The 13,743-nt window shown below is 37.2% G+C and overlaps 1 protein-coding gene across 15 annotated transcripts in view; it reads right to left on the reverse strand.

The window, feature by feature from the left end:
* The window catches only part of CSNK1G1 (casein kinase 1 gamma 1), a 192,554-nt gene that overhangs the window by 98,113 nt on the left and 80,698 nt on the right, over window positions 1–13,743 (reverse strand). For all 15 annotated transcript variants that reach the window (XR_006602761.1, XR_006602759.1, XR_006602760.1 and 12 more), the window contains one exon: window positions 9,158–9,557. Coding sequence is in view for 11 of the 15 variants with exons in the window: in XM_045067413.1 (XP_044923348.1) it covers window positions 9,158–9,338 (181 nt within the window). In the remaining 4 variants the exon portion in view is untranslated. The remainder of the gene's footprint in view (window positions 1–9,157; window positions 9,558–13,743) is intronic.

Here is a 13,743-nt window from a genome sequence, read left to right on the forward strand (position 1 = left end):
ACTTAGAAGAAAGAAGGTACCTAGAGGACATTGTTAAAAGAGTTGAAATGCTTGCCTGTAGAGATCAGGATTTCACAACCTATGCCATATAATTGTTTTCATTAAAATCAGATTATAAAAGGGGCACCTGACTGGCTCAACTGGTAGAGTATGTGACTCTGGATCTCAGGGTTGTGAGTTTGAGCCCCACACTGGGTGTAGAGATTACTTAAAAAATAACACTTAAGGGACTCCTGGGTGGCTCAGTTGGTTGGATGACTGCCTTCAGCTCAGGTCATGATCCCGGAGTCCCAGGATCGAGTCCCGCATTGGGCTCCCAGCTCCATGGGGAGTCTGCTTCTCCCTCTGACCTTCTCCTTGCTCATGCTCTTAAAAATTTAGATCATAAAAATATATGTCTATAGCAATATCTTGCCCTAATAACCCCAACTCAGGAAAAAACTATATTAATCTAACATGATCTACTCATTGAAGAGTCCACTATGACTGGCAGTAAACTCCACTTCCTTTGATAAAAGCTTTGCCTTTTTGGAAAAGTCTAAGTTCAGACAGTTTTCTCCTTAGGATGCATGATGGCATCAAGTAAATATTGATTCTGAACTCTCCTCATAATCAAATCCAAAATCATCTTCATTTCATAATCCCGCTCATACAGTTCCAGAGTGGTTTCAGCAATCCTCAAAACTTCACCATTTAATTTTCTTTATGAACCAGCCAAGATGAATAATCCTGTAAGAATCCTATCCGCGACTCTTCTAAAATTGTTGTATTAATGTGATGCAGACTGTGTGTCAGCGAATATGGTTGAAATGCTTGACTCCTACCATTTTTGATGGATTATGCCGACCAAAAAAAAAAATTCTTCCTCAAGATCTGTTAAAGCTGTTTAATTGTACAACCTCTGCTTGAGTTAGAACCAACAGGGTGTAATTTCAAAAGAAAGTAAAACTATCATATTACTAAGAACAAGAATTTTATATTTATTTGTAGCTTTTTCAAAAAAATAAAAATGCCTTATTTCTGGAATCATAATTTTAAATTAAAGCCCTCCACAACATACCGCTGAAGCAAAACAAAGGATATAATCTGTTACACACCTGTGAAGTGGGGCCATAAACATCCCTGAGAGGGGAAGGTATTTTGTCAGGTCTACAACTTACTTTGAATGGTGCAAGCAGAGACACACATTCATACACTCACACACACACAAAAATGTACACACATATCCCCAAAGATATAAAGCATATGGGACAAAATATTAACAACTGGTAAATCTAGGTAATAGTATATTATGGATAATCACCATCCTATCCTTTTTACTTTTTAGTAAAAATTTGAAAATCTTCATATAAGGTTGGGAAAAATTAAAACAAAAGTTTAAACAATATTTGTATTATGTATATAAATGCTCACTATGTATCAGCCACTGTATTATGTGATTATATATACTATGGGAATTATAGCTCCTAACTAATCTGTAAAGATATTATTACTCTCATCTTTAAAAAGGGGGAAAAAACTTCAAAAGGCAATATGACTCCAGGACTCTAACCACTTGGGAAAGAGAGTAATGACATGACTTCTAACCTTGTTTTAGTTTGTTCCATCCAAACATGCTACGAGTTTGCAAATGTATAGGAAAACCTTAACAATGCTGTAAAAGCACAACACAGCTGTTTCTGTTTCATTGGTGGCATAGCTTTGGGCTGATCCAGACTTAGTTCTATTTGTTCAAAATAGATTAATTAATAGATTTATTAAGAAACTATGAATAAAAAGTAATATTTCATTTTATAATGCTTTCACTTTCAACTAAACACTTTTAAATTTTATCTTAAGCCTATATTCTTTCAGATAAATGATTTTCAAAAAAAAATTTAATACAGCAAAGGGGTACGTGGGTGGTGTAGTCGGTTAAGTGTCCAGCTCTTTTTTTCGGCCCAGGTCATGACCTGGGTGTTGTGGGACTGAGCCCCATGTGGGACTATGCACTCAGTGCAGAGGCTGATTAAGACCCTTTCTTCCTCTCCCTCTGCCCCCTCCCTCTTGCTCATAAGTGCTCTCTCTCAAATAAATAAATAAATAGAATCTTAAAAAAAATTTTTTTTAAAGATTTATTTGAGAGAGAGAGTGTGAGAGAATGAGCATGAGAAGTGGTGGGAGGGTCAGAGGGAGAAGCCGACTCCCTGCTCAGCAGGGAGTCTGATATGGGACTTGATCCTGGCATGACCTGAGCTGAAGAGAGTCGCTTAACCAACCCAGGCGTCCCCAATCTTAAAAATTTTAACTCAGCAGATTGGTATCTTTTAAACATAATCTTATTGAAAACTCAGTATATAGGTGAGAATCCTATCTTCTCATTCTTCATTTCCCATTCTCTCACAGTGGGAAATAAGGGCTTTAAGGGCTTGTGGGACAGAATATGAAATGAAGGGTTTTAGAAAATATGCATCTGTAAACTGTTAATGATCATAACTGCCAAATACAGAAGTGGCTGGTAAAAGATGAAGTTAAAATTCAAATTAACTTCATTAATGACAGATAAGTAATTCAGGTAAGGAAAGAAAAATATGCAAAGATGTTGTCATGTACACCCTATTTTAGTCACAGAAATAATAAGTATCTTATTTTAGAAGGGAGGGTGACAAAGGACAAGTTGCTACCCTTGGCCAATTTACTTTTGTCAAAAACATTCTTCTGTGTTAATGATGTACTTTTGTGTATTTCATCAGGTACCAAAGATGAAAAACAGCAAAAACAAACAAACAAATGAATGAATGAATGAATGAATGAATTAAAAAGAATTCCTTGCGCCTCCATTTTCTTATTTGCAAGTAAAAAGATTCTCTAACAATGTCCTATTTCACAAGGATAATATGAAGATTATTAAAATTATATGCAACACTGTCTAGTCTAAAGGGTCTCCCATTAACATAGGCACATATTAGGAAGGGTAAGAAGTATCATCTACTTATTCTTACAACTAAAAAGAAAAACAAGCCATTAGCCATTTACTTGTAGACTATATTAAATGTAGACAAGGTTTTCTTAATTCTAGAGGAAGAGAATCAGTCACAACTTAATGTTTACATGATTCTTTCCAGGCCTGATTCAGAATACTCAAAAAAATTTTTTAAAAAGGCCTCAAAATAGGGATGCCTGGGTGGCTCAGTTGGTTAAGCAGCTGCCTTCAGCTCAGGTCATGATCCCAGCGTCCTGGGATCGAGTCCCACATCGGGCTCCTTGCTCCGCAGGGAGCCTGCTTCTCCCTCTGACTCTGCCTGCCATTCTGTCTGCCTGTGCTCGCTCTCGCTCGCTCTCGCTTGCTCTCTGACAAATAAATAAATAAAATCCTTAAAAAAAAAAAAAAGGCCTCAAAATAGACCCATATTTCTCAATTAATAAAAAACAGCTTGCACATGTATTTCCACTCCACTGTATCCTCCAACCTTTTATTCACAATCATCCTTCATCAATCTTCCTTTCTCGAATCTTCAAAATTCCCTTATCTATTGAGGCAATATACACAGGTAAGATGCCACAGAAACAATCTTTCCAATAAGAAAGAGGCAAAGGCCAGAAAGAAGCAACTCTTAAAAGAAAAAATATAAATCAATGTATAAAGACATTTAACTTTACCCATGAATCTATACATATTTAATAAGACACCATTTACCCTATCAGATTAGCATACATCAAAAGATTCTCAGTAATGTTCAAGGCTTTTGAAGGGGCAGGGAAAGAATCACCCATGCACATGCATGCACACACAGGCAGAAAGAAAAGAGAAGCCATCTTTCTATGGAGCCAATTTCCAATATGTAACAAAATCACAAATATGTATATCCTTTGACTCAGAGTGTACACTTCCCAGATTTACCCTAAGAAAATAATTAGCCAAGTCTATACAATAAGGATGTACTACCATAGGCATCTATTAGGATGCTCAGTACAGTATCATTTATAATATGAAAAGACAGAAACAATTAATATGTAAATATAAATGGGCTAAATTACAGAATAACTACAGACATTAAAAATGAATGATCTAGGGATGCCTGGATGGCTCAGTTGGTTAAGCGTCTGACACTTGGTTTCGGCTCAGGTGGTGATCTCAGGGTCTTGAGATGGAGCTGGAACAGGGCTTTGCGCTGGGCATGGAGCTCGCTCTCTCTGCTCCCCTGCCATTTCACATGTGTGCTCTCTCTCTCAAAAAAAGAAAAATCTGTATTTTTTATTTTTTAAAAAGATTCTTATTTATTTATTTCACAGAGAGAGAGGCACAGAGCACAAGCAGGGGGAGCAGCAGAGGGAGAGGGGGAAGCAGGCTCTCTACTGAGCAGAGAGCCAGATGTAGGGCTCAAGCTCAGGATGCTGGGATAATGACCTGAGCAGAAGGTAGACGCTTAACCAACTGAGGCACCAGGCACCCCAAGAATGATCTGTATTTAAACTGAAAAAAGAAATCCGTGTTATATTAAGTGATAAAGACACGTTTATACTACAGTTTGATTATATTTCTAAAATATGTCCTGATATACATTCTAGAAAATTAAATTAAATAAAATTAGTGGTTATCTTTGGATAAACATTTTTTTTAAAAGATATTATTTTTAAGTAATTTCTATATCCACCATGGGGCTTGAACTCACAACCCTTAGATCAAGAGTTGCATGCTCCACCAACTGAGCCACCCAGATACCCCTGGAGAAATTTCTGAAGTAAAATTTGAAAAAACTTCTGACTTTTCAACCTCACTACTCTTCAAGCCCTTCCTCTTCCAGCATCCCTTAAATGCACCTTTCTTCCACTCATACAAACTCCATAAAGTATCATCTCATCATCTGTGACTGCGTGTCCATTAACACAGACATAGTGATGACCTCCTTATCCCTACCTCAAGCCTAAAATTTTCTTAGTCTCAGATTCACATTTTTGCTTATGTGCTGCACACTCCTCAAAGTCAGTGTATTAACTACCTGTCTTCCCTTCCACCAACTCTAATCCTGTATTTCCTTTTGACATTAAAAGTTTCTTCATTCATTTGGTCTCTCCAAGCTGGCAAATTCAGTTGTCTTTGAAAGCTTTCCCTCAAATATCGGGGGTCAAATCCTGCCTACAATCTACTTCTGAAATTTCTCCCTAATTCATCCCTTTCTCTCCATCTCACTGCCATTTTCAGAGCTAAAAGCTAAGGCAGGTCTGGCCATTTCTGACTTCGACTGTAAAGCCAAATAAATATTTCTTAAGTACCCATTAATATTTCTTAAATATATATTATATGCCATACACAGTAAAAAGGAGCTGAGAATATAGAGATTAATGAAGCAAAGTACTACCATCAAGCTAATCTTGAGGCAGAGACATGGGGGAAGAAAATACAATGTGACAAGTTTTACAATTAGAGCAAAATTCACAAGATGTCAATCTCTTTCTTATCTGATCTAATCTTACAACCACCTGAATTATCTTTCCATCTAGAATACAAACCAGATCATGCTACTCTTGGGTTGTAAAACCCGTGATGATTCTACTCCGCTACCTACAGGATAACGTCCAAATGCTTTAGTACCATCTAAACACTTCACAATCTGGCCCCAACCTCCCTGATGGAGTCATCTATTACTTCTTTTATTTCACATCCATTAACCCAGTCATGTTGCTGGGTTAACCAGTTGCTACTCTGATGTTTCGTGTTCCTACTGCTGGAGAGCCCTTCTTCCTCGTGCCCACCAGTGGAAGTCTAGTCCTATTCTCAAATAATGCTTCCTTTCTGAAATCTTCATTAACCTCTGCTAAAGCAGTTTTTAATATAATAGTTATCACTTCGTGTTATAATTTGTTTTTTTTTCTTTCTACCAGTAGACTGTGAGACAGATTCTTGAGGACAGAAACTACATTTTGTTATTCTTTCTATCTTTCCCAAAGTCCAGTAGTTAGTAATTACTCAAAAAATGTTTGTTAAGGTGCACCTGGGTGGCTTAGTCCGTTAACTGTCTTCCTTCGGCTCAGGGTATGATCTTGAGCTCCTGGGATCAAGTCCTATGTCAGACCCCCTGCTTAGCAGAGATCTTGCTTCTCCCTTTCCCTCTGCTCAAGCTCTCTCTCACCCTCTCTCAAATAAATAATAAAATCTTAAAAGAAAAATTTTTGTTAAATGAATGATGGGGTAGAAACAGTTTTGCAGAGAACCAAAATGTACTAACACTGCATTATTTTCTTTATTTCTCTACCTGGAATCCAGAGGTCTCCTAAATCAGTGGTACTAAGGCCACTTCCTACCATCACCCCCACCCCCACATACCAGGAGCCTGAAGGAAGCTATGTTTGTTTGTGTTTTTTTTTTCTCTCTCTTCCTGTTCATCTGGCTATCTATCTATCCAATCCACAGATTAACAACAGTAAATAACACAGATAGAATCCCCACCCTCCAAGGAGGTTATATTCAAATAAGGAGAGACAATTAGCAGGTAAATAAACACAAATAAATCATTTCAGGTAGTTTATCAATGTGATGACTAAAATAAAGTGTTTGGGGGTGCCTGGATGGCTCAGTGGGTTAAGCTTCTGCCTTCGGCTCAGGTCATGATCCCAGGGTCCTTGCATTGAGCCCTGCTCAGCAGGGAACCTACTTACCCACCTCTCTCTGCCTGCCTCTCTGCCTACTTGTGCTCTCTGTCTGTCAAGTGAATAAATAAATAAAATCTTTTTAAAAACTAAATTAAATAAAATATGGGACGCCTGGGTGGCTCAGTTGGTTAAGCAGCTGCCTTCGGCTCAGGTCATGATCCCAGCGTCCTGGGATCGAGTCCCACATCGGGCTCCTTGCTCAGCAGGGAGCCTGCTTCTCCCTCTGCCTCTGCCTGCCAGTCTGTCTGCCTGTGCTCGCTCTCTCCCCCTCTCTCTCTCTGATAAATAAATAAAATCTAAAAAAAAAAAAAAAAAAAAATCTTATGAATAAAAAACTAAATTAAATAAAATAAAGTTTGGCTTCATAGCTAGGAGAGAAATGTGCCATTTTAAATGGAGGTGGGGAAGAAATCACTGAAGGTTTCTCTGAGAAGGAAAGAAAAGGTAAAGCCTCAAGGATGAGAAGCAACCACCTAAGCAAAATTTGGGGGAAGAATTCTGTAGTAGAAGGAACCTTAAGTACAAAAGGTCTGAAAGCATAAATGCATTTGGCTATGTGAGGGCCAGAGAGACAGTGTGGCTAGATAAAGAAATGAATACGGAGAAGAAAGCATGGCCTTGTAAGTGGCAGCCTTGGTGAAGGCCCATCTGTACCTGTCTTGAGTATGCAATTTCTAGTTTATATCATCTGTTGTCTGCACAATCTCCTACTTACGAAAATCATACCCAAAGAACAGTGGAATGGAGTATATAGCATACCCTGTTGTTAAGAAGATGTCAAATGATTCTGGAAATTTGTTTTCTGGTTTCTGTTGATAAAAAAGTATTCCTGCATACAATGTCATGACAATATCGTCCCAGGGCTAATGAAAACTTGATAAGCACAAAAGAGTAAAACCACTTCAAAAGAAAGAGAAGTCTTTCTACAGATTACAAAGCCAAAATGAGAACTACCAAAATTATCCTAAATTCACGTAAGGACTCTGAAATACATATGGGAACAAATTTATCCTTTTAACTCACTAAGTTTTTCTATTTCCATGTAAACTTAAAGATCATCTAATATAAATAATTAAATAAGACAGATTTCCAGTTTTTACTGACTGAAGTTTTCCTTTACCTATAGAGAAATCAAACAATTTTATGATGTTCTGAGAAAGCAAGAATTCATATGCATCAAACTGCTTCTCAGTAGTAATTCTGTGGATGTTTATGTCATAATCTATTTAATTCAAGTTACTACTGTGATGTTAGAGCAAAGTCAATCCACTACATAAATGAATATTCACGAAACTAGCTGCTAAAACAACTCAGTAGTTGCTAGGAACTCAAGCAGTGTGAAATTACACATCTTACTCCTATTCTCAGTAGCATCTGCTAGATTTGCTAACTCGAACATCGCTAAATATAAAGAGCCTTCCATTACACTAGTCAGGTTTTAAAATTCCAGGCTGCTGGCCTTCTACCAGTAAAAATAAATTCATACTCAGAATCCTTAAACTGAACTGTACACCCAGTGATCTCTCACTAGTGCAGTGATGCTTCCCTGATTCTCTCTATGGGGGACCCGAGACAACATTTTTCCCTTCTTCCGCAGAACAGAAGAAGAAAAGGTGACAAACAATAATCATGTTACCCTTCCACACTCCTGTTCTCCTGTTCCCTCAAGGAGCAGAGTCTCTTACAATGGGTCTTTATAATCATCCTTACCGATAACAGCTATGGAGAAAAAGCAAACACTTTAGCCTAAAAGGCAACCTCTTTACATTCTCCAAGCTGATGTCCAACTTCATACAAGATCTTTCATTTTCTCTTCCCAATTCATCCAGGGACGGCCACTGAAAATCTTATAAATACCTACTGTATCTTCTTCCCAATTTCACATCTTCAAACTGGTTGGTTTTGTCATTTTTCATAATCATACTCACAAATTCATACTTGAAATTAAAAAATCCATTTCCCTGGTTGGGAAATAAAATCGCATAATTTCTCCCTGGAGTTTTAGCTCAATCCTGACGTTGATATTTCCAGGAAGAATGCAAACATAGTATCAGTTGGAAAGCCTCTCTGAACAGGAAGTATATCCTTATAGACTAAGTCTGGGTATTACTCATTAAGGATTTATTCCTTATCAGGGGTAGAGTCAGAATTAAAGCAAGACCTTACTCCCTTCTTAGAGTGTGGTTCAAGGACCAACAACATCTAGGTCACCTGAAGTTTGTTAAAAAGAACTTTGGTCTACCTCTCAGACCAACTAAATCAGACTTTTCATTTTATTGATATCTGTATATAGTGCTCCCTACATCATAAAATCTCAGAATTGATGATAAATTTAAAAGTCTATCATACAGAGATGAACCTTGGATACAAATTATAACTGATAATGACTATAGTCCCCTTCACAAATTCTTTAGTTCTTATAATAACAAGTCCTCCTTAAGATAATTTCTCATGAAATTATAACTGCTTATCTTAAACACACCAAAGCTGTCATTGTTGGAAGTCACTGATAAAACCAAGTCCTTACCTAATCTGAGCTCTCCAAAGTTCCCACACCCTATCTTCTTGCCAACTCTGAAGTTGGGTCCCACCATAAGAACCCCAGAGGACGTTGAGGTGCCAGACGGTCGGGGACAGTGTGTACTCCTTTGTGCCATGGGTTTAGTTGTCCGTTGTCTTTCATCCTTCTCCCTACTAGGATGGTCCATGATTTTACACGACAGTCTCTCTGCACGAGTAGCCTCAGTCCGTATAATTCTCTTCAATACAAAAGTACATCCAAATAAACCGTAGTCAGAGAAAAGTAAGGAGATCTTTTGACACCATATTTATGTTTCTAATGTATCTCCAGGAGATGAAAAATCATTGATTTGTTCTTGTAGGACATGTAGTCTGTGGATCTCAAACATAGGAGGATATTTGGTAACCTAGGTAAAAATAAAAACACATAGAGTTAAAAATTAAATTTTAAAACAAATTCAGAAAGTTACCACTAATTAGAATGGATCTTATCCAAAAATGAACAAAGTGGATAGCTTCCTGATATGGGTTTTGGTTTTATACTTTCCAACAGTTTAGCCATCTGGACTAGTTCTTCATCTGGTAGCATAAGCTCAAAGCTACAGCCCACGGCAGCTAAGGGAATATGCAATCCTTTAATATAAAATTCTATCTCTGGAGTGCCTAGGTGCCACAGTAGGTTAAGAATCCAATTCTTGATTTCAGGATCATGAGTTCAAGCCCTCTGTTGGCCTCCACACTGGGAGTGTAACCTACTCACACACATAATATACGTATGTATTTAAGTACATATATATACACATACATAAATGCTATCTTCTAGTACTGTACATATGACCCACAAGAAAGCTATTTGCTCCCTTTTTCATCACTGGCCAACAGAAAGAAAAAGTGGGGTTAAGTCTAGTTAAATAAACTGTGGACAATTAAAAGCTCTTCCTTCAATTTTGTACAGAACCTATCACAAATGAATTTCCTTTCCGTCCCACCTCCTCCATCCCCACCATTACCAAGCACTGACAGCAACAACACAATCCAATCCAAGTTACTGATGACACAAACTAGTTCTATAAAAAACTTCCCAAAACCCTAGTGATACTAAGCAGTCCTAGACTGAAGCTTTGCAATTGTATTTAATATCCTCCAGTTATCTTTGTTGTTTACTAAAAGTCCTTCAAACAGTCTTAGTAAGAGAAGGGAAATAAAACTTAAAATGTTCTGTCTTAACTGGTGCAAGTATGTGTCTTTGTATGAGAAACTGTCAGGCTAGATTTTCTTCCCTTATAAATCTCTCTGAAGACAGGAAAAAGATGGATCTTAGCCTATCCACACAATTCTGAGCTATTTCAACTAACTACCAAATTTTCATAAATTATCACTAGTGTAATAGTTTCATTTATAAGATTTGGAAAAGTGTACTTCCTTATCTATTGCTCTTCATACTTTTCATATGTGTTCACTCTAACAGATGGAGGTTATTTTTATACTTGTCACTAACTTTCTCCATTGCGCTTAAACTCATGAAACATTATGTGGAGTAATCACATACATCATTTCCATGTATACTTGCATGTATGTATAGAAAAACATATAGTACTTGCCATGTTAGAACCCTGCAAAAATCATGTTCAGCTGAGAAAAGGATGTTTTTAACACCTGCTTGTAGCCCAGAAGAATCACTTTAACTCCCACAAACATGGAAAAAACTTACATTTAAGAAACCAGTTTTCTAATATATGCATGCGACATGAGCATGGTCTAACCTGTAACTATGAAAGATGAATAATACTTAATACTACTTTTATATGGCACTTCTCATTTAAGAAATCAAACTGATTGAACAATTTTTCAAAATCCTATTTCTTTATCACCACCCACTGCTCACACCTATTTTCTACCTCCTTATTGCAAACTCTTTAGCTTGTCATTTGAATTCCTTTACTATTAAACTCCCTATTTTAATTCTTGTATTAAAAAGTTACACTATATATATATATGTATATATACATATACATATATACACACACACACACAGGAATATTATGCAGCCATCAAAAAATATTGACATTTGCAATGATGGGGATGGAACTAGATGGTATTAGGCTAAGTGAAATAAGTCAATCAGAGAAAGACAATTATCATACGATCTCACTGATACGTGGAATTTGAGAAACAAAGCAGAGGATCACAGGGGAAGAAAGGGAAAAATGAAACAAGATGAACCAGAGAGGGAGGCAAACCATAAGAGACTCTTAACTTCTATAAACAACTGAAGGTTGCTGGAGTGGAACGGAGTTGGGGGAAGGGGGTTGCTGGGTGATGGACATTGGGGAGGGTATGTGTTGTGGTGGGAGCTGTGTTTTATGTAAGATTGATGAGTCACAGACCTGTACCCCTGAAACAAATAATACATTATATGTTAATTAAAAATTAATTTTTTTTTAAAGTTACCACATAAACACAAGGAGCATCCATTGTTGGCCCTTATACCTAGAATGGCCTCTTCCGTCTTAAAGGCCTGACTCACATCCTATGGCCCTTATGAAAACTTTTATAACCAATTCATAATCAACACTTGGAGCACCACTGTGTATACTATGTGTACATCTGCAATTTACCATGTACCAGATTATATTGATATGTACTCCATATTCTATTTGGTTATGAGCCTTTTAAGTTAGGGATCATATCATATCTCCTTTTGTTTCTTACATATAATTGGTAATTAACAAATACTGAATAACAATTATGATGGTCTTGCTTAATAGAAAACAGATTTTCAATGACATAGCCAAATATTTACACAAAATGGTACAAGAGAATCCTGATTAACCCTAAAAACTCTTAGAATTCATCTAGAAAGAAGCTGGTATGGTTTCATTTCAAGTCATTAGTGTTAAGACACGATAGGCTTTCTATTTCACAAGGATATTAAATGATTTATTTTCAATTAGTAGCAGATAACGTATGAGAAAGTTAGCTCAAGAATCAAGCAAGTCAGGGATGCCTGGGTGGCTCAGTGGGTTAAAGCCTCTGCCTTCAGCTTAGGTCATGATCCCAGGGTCCTGGGATCGAGCCCAGAATTGGACTCTGTTCACCGGGGAGCCTGCTTCCGACTCTCTCTCTGCTTACCTCTCTGCCTACTTGTGATCTCTCTCTCTCTCTCTCTCTCTCTGTCAAATAAATAAATAAATATCTTTAAAAAAAAAAAGAGGAATCAGGTCAAATAGGGGGCACCTGGTGGCTCAGTTGGTTAAGTGTCTACCTTCAGCTCAGGTCATGATCCTGGGGTTCATAATAAATTAATTAATTAAATATATAAAACTTTAAAGAAAAAAAAAAGAACCAGGTCAAATTTAACATCCAAGGTAAACATCAAGTTATACTTTAACTTTATTTTTAAAAAATGACTTCCAGGGCGCCTGGGTGGCTCAGCTGGTTAAGCAACAGCTCATGATCCTGGAGTCCCAGGATCAAGTCCTGCATCAGGCTCCCAGCTCCAAGGGGAGTCTGCTGCTCCCTCTGACCTTCTCCCCTCTCATGCTCTCACTCTCAAATAAATAAATAAAGTCTTAAAAAAAAAAAAGACTTCCAAAGATAGCAGTAAAAGACAAAATATATGATTTGTCCTTTTTCTTTTTTACAGTAAAAAAAGGGGGAAATTCCACTTTTTTTCACCATACACAAAAATAAACTCAAAATAGATTAAATTTCTAAATGTAAGACTTGAAACCAGAGAACTCCTAAAAGCGAACAAAACACACACATACACACAGAGAGGCAGTAAACTTTTGGGTATCAACCTTCAGCAGTATTTTTCTGGATTTGTCCCCTTAGATGAAGGAAACAAAAGCAAAAATAAACTATTGGAACTAAACTGAAAAGCTTTTCCACAGCAAAGGAAACCATTAACAAAACAAAAAGGTAATCTACTGAATGACAGAAGATATTTACAAATGATATAACCAATAAGGGTTAATACCCAAAATATATGAAGAACTCATATAAATCAATGCCTAAAAACAAAATACCCTGATTAAATAATGGGCAGAAAACCTGAACAGACATTTTTCCAAAGAAGACAAGCAGGCATATGAAAAGAGGCTCAATATCACTAATCAAGGAAATGCAAATCAACACCACAATGAGATATCCCCTCACAGCAGTCAGAATACCCAGTACCAAAAAGACAAGAATGGGGCACTTGGTTGGCTCAATCAGTAGAGCATGCAACTCTTGATCTCAGGGTTGTGAGTTCAAGACTCACGTTCAGTGTAGAGATTACCTAAAAATAAAATCTTGGAGCACTTGGGTGGCTCAGTTGGTTAAGCATCTGCCGTTGGCTCAGGTCATGAGTCTGGGGTCCCAGGATCAAGCCCAGGTCAGGCTCCCTGATCAGCAGGGAGTCTGCTTCTTCCTTTCCCTCTCTCCCTTCCGCCTGCTTGTGAGCTCTCTCTTTTCTTATCTCAAATAAATAAAATCCTTAAAAAATAAAATAAAATCTTAAAAAAAAAGATATGCCAACAAAAACTGGCAAGAATGTGGAGAAAAAGAAACCCCTGTATATTGTTTGTGGGAATGTAAATGGGTGTA

This window comes from Mustela putorius, unplaced genomic scaffold (genome assembly GCF_011764305.1).
Source record: "Mustela putorius furo isolate JIRA1106 unplaced genomic scaffold, ASM1176430v1.1 tig00003896_pilon_pilon_pilon, whole genome shotgun sequence".
NCBI classification, from domain to species: Eukaryota; Metazoa; Chordata; class Mammalia; order Carnivora; family Mustelidae; genus Mustela; species Mustela putorius.